The following is a 7569-nucleotide window of genomic DNA, read 5'->3' on the forward strand; positions in this document are numbered from 1 at the left end:
CACAAATGTAGAATTTACACCACTGATTTGGTGTAATCCAGTGTTTCTATGGAAAATCTTAACAAATTGAGACAATGTTAACGATACATTAAAACCGTATTAATCAACTGCTCGTGTGTTTCCAGGTCCTACCCTGAGCGGTCGTCGTACCAAAGATCATCCGACTTGAGGCCGGAGCCGGGCTACGCGAAGCACATCGACATGGATTCCGGAACGCTCGTTTGACCCCACATGACCCCCGGACTCCCCGAGGGGGGGTGGGGGGGGAGCGAGTGCCGTTGGTGCTCTTTCGAACTCGGCGGTGTTCCTGTCCACGGCCGCCGCGCGAACGGTTCGTCACCTCCAAGCTGCCGTGAGCTTTTGGCTCGAGAGGAAACGTTCAAAAGGACTACGAGAGGGAGGGAGGGGGTGGCCGTTGGGGTGGTGGTTCCAGGAGGGCCCACGACGGCCGTGTCGGAGACACCAAGACCCGGGGTCCGACTCCACAGGCTTCGGCAGACTCTCACAAAACCAGCAAAAAACACAATTGGGAAGAGAAAACCAAAGAAAAAGTTTGTGTTGAGTTGAGAAAAAGTGGTCGCCCCTTGAAGTATCCGTCACAGACGTGGAGCGAGCAACTCGCTTGACGACTCAACTGAAGGAGGTGCAAGTCCGGTGGATGTCGGCAAGATGGAGCCTTGAAGGATCTCAAAAGTTTGCAAGGGCACAGCTGCGTGTCTCTCTCTCTCCCTGACGTCGAGACGAGGAGCTGATTTGAGCTTTGCTCTGCGGCTAAAGGCTGAGAACCAGAATGGGGGAAAAAAATTGCAGAAAAACTGGAGTGTCATTGACATGGAAACATTTGTCATGTTATGTTTGTGACCACACTGAGCTCATCACGAAGCCATACCCAGCAGCCACCTGCCTGCCTTATTTAAGATTATTTTTTACTCTTTTTACTTTTACAAATCGAGGCCCCTTCACGATCCCTTGCGTTTAATCTTGAGAAGAAGTCTTAGTTATGAAAAGCACAAGCGGTTTCCAAACTTAACTGAAATTTGAAAACGCACACATCGATCATCGCCACATTTTAATCACTCGCTCTTTAATTTCCCTCCCGTTATTTTATTTCCTGTAAATATTTACGTTAGAAGTCAGTCTGCTCGAGTGAGCATGGTGGCAGCGTTCCTTGTTGGTGGCCCTCGGTCCCAGTGATGGAAATTCCACATCCCTATGGCAGGGGGCCAGTGCGTCCATAGAACAAGCACTGTTGGCGTCCCGTGAAGTGGTACTTGTTTTAATGACCGCGGAAAGATGATGGGCCGAGCCAACCCCAGGTACGGGATTGTAACTTGTAACATTCCATTTCTCAGTCAAGAACTCTTAACCACCCCATCGACCGGCTGGAATTCATCAATACGCTCTCATTTTGTTCAATTTAGTGTGAATGGTGCAAGGGTTAGGGTTTGGCTACGTAACTGTTATATACAAGCCCGCCTGAGGATTAAACTCGCAACAGGGCTTTGGGATTCCTTGCAGTGGTCCAGTACTCGACAGCGACATTGAATCGATATGTTCAGGGAGTCTTGTGTGTTTGTGTGTATCCTGTTTGAGCACAGGCAACAAGAACGCAACACCTCAAGCTGCTAGTAGTAGCAGCAGCAGTAGCAACGCAGACAAACAATGGGCGAGCGAAATGAGGGACTTAAAGTTTTCTTCAAAGTGGAAAAAAACATTAACTCTGTCAGCAAGGGCGAGGAAGATGGATTGCACGATCAGAGAGAGACACCTGGAACGGCATGCGAGTCGGTCACAAGCAGAAGAGGAAAGGTCACGGGCAAGGTCCGGAACAGGGGAAGTGAGCGATGCGAAGGGGGGGGGGTGTCTAAGACTCCGGCCACTGGGCAGAGGTGATGTTAGCGATCGATAGTCACGTGGGTTAAAGCATTTGAAAAAAAAAAAGAAACGTAGCAGCGAACGTAATAACAAACACGCATACATCTAATACGCATTCTGTTAAAGGTTAATTCAAACTGTTTAAAATAGGTTTCGATGTCATTGGCAGTAATACTTTGTGGAAACTAGCATACATTGAAAATATTAAATAAAACCTCAAAATAAATGCCTTGTGTTGCCACCAAACATGTTTTTCAGGCCTTATTTTAAATTAGCATTGCACGCAAAATAATTACCATTTTCAAATGTGGCATTTACACCGTTGCATTTAAATCGACATTCTCCCCGATGAGAAACTGCATTTGGGCTTGGTTGCCAGGTTACGTGTCGTTCTGCACTTGCGCTTCAGTTGCACTGGGTTTTCTCGTCGGTCACAGATTCGACGTACAGCTGAATCGGCTGACCTGAAGGCAGCTGCCGTCACGTTGAAGGTGCGACCAAAGGGTCCGCTAGCAGTGCACGGGTTGTTCCTCGAGTAAATAAATAATGACCGAGGTGTCCGAGGGGGTTCGAGGAGAGGCCGCTCCTAAATGAGAGCACCGAGCCTGGCACCACCACCACCACCACCGCCACCACCACCACCGAGATGCTGGGTTGTTGGAGCGCGGCTTTCGGCTCGCCACCGGCTCCCTGGAGCGGTGGCGAGTTTGTGGCCTCCGCCCGGCGGTCCCAACGGTGGTGACAAGTAAACTAACATGTTTACATTCTCGTCAATCCAACATGCTTACATTCTATTCACGAAGAGGTTTAAACAGTTGCATAAGTGTTGGTTGGGGGGGGGTAAGGAAATGTAGTTTGCGGAGGACAAAGCAGGGATTATTGCAAATCCGATGGTAAAGGTGGCTTTGTAAATGTGTGGGTGTGTGGAGGAGGTGCATTTGATAGGAGAAGCAACGTTATATTTCGTACACCTTTACATATTCATCCAAAATCCCTCTGATAGTCTCATTATCTTTGTCAAAGGATACCGGATTGATTAGAGACGACACCAGATTCATCACCGAGGTCTGATTTCTAGGTGTTTTGTTTGTTACTGAGCGATGGACGCTGGGCCGAGTCATCCCCTTGCCACTTGTTGAATTCGGCGCTATTCTATTGTCCCAGGAACCCCCCGGCATTGACATGTGGACTTTCCACTCCGGGCCTGGGAGGGACAATGACGACGGGCACTGCACCACGATTTGTTCAGGGAATTCTCTGGTTTTGCGCTACATTGGCAATTGACGATAGGTGGGTTCGTACAGCGAACTAGTTGACTGCATGCAGTGTTGATGAGATTGGTTGCAGGTCTGGATTCAGAGTGCAGAAAGCATCAGAAGGTCAGATAGAAAGGGGAGGTTTGCAACAGGGCTGTACAAGCAACAGAGAGGGGGGCAACCTCCCATCGTGCTGTCAGAATTGAGTAATGGTAGAGAGAGTGAGGGGGCCAGTGTTTGTTGGGTAGAAGGCATGTCTTGGAACTTGTTGTTTTTACGTTTGAGGAGTAGATAACATTTCTTTAATGTATCCCTGTGGCTGTTTTACGGAAGTAATGTTTCAGTAACCCACAGAACGTGACGTGACCAAAGAAGGCTCGGTCATGGTCCAGTGGGCTGTAATGTTTTGTAATACATTTTACATTTGCAGTGTAATCCGTTTTACAACGTATTGCAAATATATTTGCAAGGGCATTCCAGGATTGAATAATCCCATGAATACACTTTGCTGCAAAATGCAACATAGTCGTGGATTCGGTGTGGAGTAAAAGAATAATAATAATACGTAGGAGGATGGATCGATATCCGTGCTGCGCTTCCTTGGCTGTGGGTGGCTGTGGGTGGCTGTAGGTGGCTGTGGGTGGCTGTGGGTGGCTGTGGGTGGTTGTGGGTGGCTGTGGGTGGCTGTGGGTGGCTGTGGGTGGCTGTGGGTGGCTGTGGGTGGCTGTGGGTGGCTGTGGGTGGCTGTGGGTGGCTGTGGAGCCGCGCGGTCGCAGTGCTCGCCGCCGAGTCGGTGTCTCGTCAACGAGTCAGTCCCTGGGACAGCCGTCCTGTCGCTCCGGGAACCAAATGAGACGCATGTTGGATTACATCGAGTCCCTTTTGGCATCATTGTTCACGAAAGGAGGCCATTGTGTGCCGGCGGGTTTAGACTTCATACTTTTGAGGCATTTATAGAATTGACGCTTTGGCCTGTTGGTGGCATGATGAGATTCCACTTCCGTCGAGCGGTGGAGACGATCATTGTTCAACCTATGGATGTATTCGGGGCTGGATGTAAAAAAAAACCCCAAGGTGATCTCGCAAGGACGGCATTACTTGGGTTTCATTATCCGTGTTGGGGTAGTTTGAGATTACTTGCAAGTAAGGGAACTAAATACACGGGTGACCAATAGTGTCTCAGTTTTACACAACTGTAAAAACCCGCTTTGGTAATACCCTCGTGTACTGTGTTTGCTACGGGGGGACTCGCCTGTCTCTTAGGGGGGTGGGGGGGAGGGGGTGCAGTCTTGACAAATCTGTCAGTCTTCCTGGAAGATGTCTCGTTTTGTTGTCAGTTGTCGCAATACGCGACTCAAAACATTTGCGTGCGGTTCTCTCCCCCGCTTCTGATGTCGTCAGAAATTCTGAGTCCCATGAGAGGTCCCACCCGGCGTTTGTACCTCCGAGGTTGCCGCAGCTGATCCGCGGCGTTCGTAGTCGCACAGGAATGCGTCGGTTCTCGTCGTCGGGGATGGCTCCCGGAGTCCTCCGGTGTTGTGTGGGTGCTCAAGTTTGAAATCGCAGCCTCCTGAAGCTCCGCTCGCTCACGGAACTGTCCATAACAGTGGTGTGTTTTGGGTTCGATCGCGTACACACAAAGAGACCTATTATGGATATTGCTCGTGTCCCGTAGTGTGCTTGCACAGCTGCTTACCGACGAGGAATTGTGAAAGGCTTTCCGCTTTCACTGTCACGCCATTAGTTTGCGTTCATTACATAATTTAATTATTTCGCGAGGAAGTGAAAATAAATAGGATTTTTTTTTTTACCAAACTGGAAGTAGACACTACCTCAAATGTCAAATGCTTGTTGTCTGGCGTCCGTCATGAAACATTTTTGATGAAAATGTGTGAGAAAATGTTGACAGGTGGTTACCAGATGGGTGACTCGATTGGTTCATCCTAAAAAGTAACGGAGCTGAAGGGGCTTGGTGCGTCCATTGCCAGCCCGCGGCACGTGAAGCCACTGCATGGCACACACGCCCTTGTGGACTGCAAATGCAACAGTGAGCAGCCTATTAACCAATTATCTTATAAATGGAACACGAAATCCATTTTTGTGATTTATTGGTAAAAAAAAAGTGTTGGGATGCAAAAATAACCACATCGGCGAGGAGTGGGTGAACTCACAGTTTTTTCAAAGTGACATCGTTCCTTGTGGTGGCCGTGATCGTAAAGCCGCCGCGAGGCGTTCCCGGTGTGCCTCGCCCCGGTGTGTTGGAGATCTGTGTGGGGGGGGACTGGCAGTCTGCAACCAAAGTCAGCGGTGTGTGCCCATGGAAGACTTTGTAACAGTGCTGTGATGCGATGATTTCAGAGGGGTTTGTGTTACACACGCCGCCACTGCAGAAATTGTATTACACATCGTCCGTGGCTCACGTGCAACACTTTGTAGCCTCTTGCTCTTGGTCGCGTTTCCCCAACGATGTGTGCACAGGGCCAGTGGCTGCCCGTATCACACCCACAAGTGATCGTCGCTCGCCCTTGGACCGCTCTCAGTGACCGCCCTGGCTAAGAGGCCGTCGTGGCCAAAGCCGTTGAAGCCATCCGAGATCGCCAGATCACGCAGACTAGGTTGCCACCTGTCCCGGTTTTCCCAGGATCGTCCACTTTTTGAGTTCGTTGTCTCGCAAAGTGTGTTTCAAGTCTCTCCGCGAAATTAAAGGTCCTGGTTTTTGTCAGTTGCATAATAATAATACACTGCTCATGACGACGCACTCACATGCACCTGTCCACTCTTCTGGTGTTGTGAGATTTTCTTCGCATGAAATGTCCTGATTTGTAAGTACACTACTTCATAAGAGGTGGCAACCCAACCCGCAGATGGCCTACGCCTTGATCAGCTCCAGCGCTGTCTCAGCAGGCTGCCCTCCTGTGTCCTCAACGTGTTCCACCACCTCCCATCACTAACTCCTCTAATGATACCCACAATGATTCTCTTCCACTTGAAATCACCAACTTAGTAAAAAAAAAATTTGGTAGTTTGTTTTATGCAACTGGCCACTGGGCTGTGGCTCAATGCTAGTGCCTTACGCAGTAGGCCTCAATCATAGGCCAGGAATATTGTACATATGCTTGCCAGTGGCCGAGCGATTGCAAACGTCAGCATCTGGGAGTGAGGTCTCCCGTAACTTTTTTTTGGCAACAATTTTGGAGCCTGAAGATTTTACTGTGAAATGTTCTCCGTTTGAAACAAAATGATGAATGAACTATCTGGGGCTAAGCCCTCCCATTTCCCATTCTGAACACGTTTACTCCAAGCTCGTAAATGTTTCGGATCTTAATCCCAACTCAAATCAACAAAGTGATTGATTAAAAAATGCAACACCAGCTACTTGGGCTTGCTTCATAACTATAGACTTTTTCTCAAAATTGAAAGGACTCATAATTTGCCGAGGTTATATAAACAGTATTTATTACTCATCCTAAATGCAGGCCTGGATGTCTCCAAACAAACAATATTGAAATGGCTGTGTAATATAGTTCTGTACATGTTGTTTTTGTTGTTAATTTGTAGTCTTAGTCTTGCAATACTGTAGTTGCTTTGCTTAGTCACATTCTGGCTTGAGAGCTCAGTACAATGTTAACATTGTCTATAAGCATGTTATTTGCACAAACTCTTGTAAAGACAACAGTGTAAAGTGTTTCTATTTTTGGCTGGCCGTGAACTTACAGTGTTTTTGAAATTAAATAGAACTTATAACCAGTTGTGGCTGATGTCAATGTCTCAAATTGCCTCCGTGTGGTCATGCACGTCGGCAGGGCTTGTCGCAGCTCAGTGGACCGAGATGGGCAGACCCCCACCTGTACATTGATCTGGATGGCGACCTCCTTACTGCAGCCGCTTGCAAAAGCCAAACAACCTGCTTGCCATCGTGAACATCGAGGGGAGTTAGGCGATTAGTTTGCCGAGCTATCTTCCACATGCAAAATACTCAGGGTATTTTTTACAGATGACCGAAGCGGGTAAAAGCTAAAGGTGCAGCCCTGCAATTACTCGCTCACCACTGCTGGCAGAAGGGCCTCCTCTCGAGAGAGACCCTCTAGAGTGCACTTGGATTACTCTTCCTCGCTGACCATGCGTCTTGTAAGAGCCCGAGTACCCACACTTTATCCCACCACACGCAACTTGCCAGTACAGAACTCTTCTCACTCTTTTTACCTGTCCATTATTCCAACTGCCGCGCCAGGAGATCGAGTCGAACCGGTGATCTCTGATACAGTGAGAATCGGGCGTTCCCGTTGGGGGGGGGGGGCAGTCTTTTCATAGAATGACCATTGTTGACTTGCCATCAAGGGCTCATTCAGCACAGGTTGAATCATCAACCCTCAATTGTGAATTGAACTCTCAACCTTCACGTCATCGATTCGGTCGCTCTCACCAAATCGCAATCTTC

General features: G+C 48.6%; 1 protein-coding gene across 3 annotated transcripts in view; it reads left to right on the forward strand.

The window, feature by feature from the left end:
• The window catches only part of LOC144730013 (FERM domain-containing protein 4A-like), a 116629-nt gene extending 109751 nt beyond the window's left edge, over positions 1-6878 (forward strand). For 2 of the 3 annotated variants that reach the window (XM_078610455.1, XM_078610457.1), the window contains exon 23: positions 126-6878. In XM_078610455.1, the coding sequence (XP_078466581.1) occupies positions 126-225 (100 nt within the window). In that variant the 3' untranslated portion in view covers positions 226-6878. The remainder of the gene's footprint in view (positions 1-125) is intronic. The other variant, XM_078610456.1, reaches the window with a different exon arrangement.
• Positions 6879-7569: the final 691 nt, after the last annotated feature.

The sequence above is a fragment of the Lampetra planeri genome, chromosome 34, assembly GCF_965212315.1.
Source record: "Lampetra planeri chromosome 34, kcLamPlan1.2.h2, whole genome shotgun sequence".
In the NCBI taxonomy this organism is placed as follows: domain Eukaryota; kingdom Metazoa; phylum Chordata; class Hyperoartia; order Petromyzontiformes; family Petromyzontidae; genus Lampetra; species Lampetra planeri.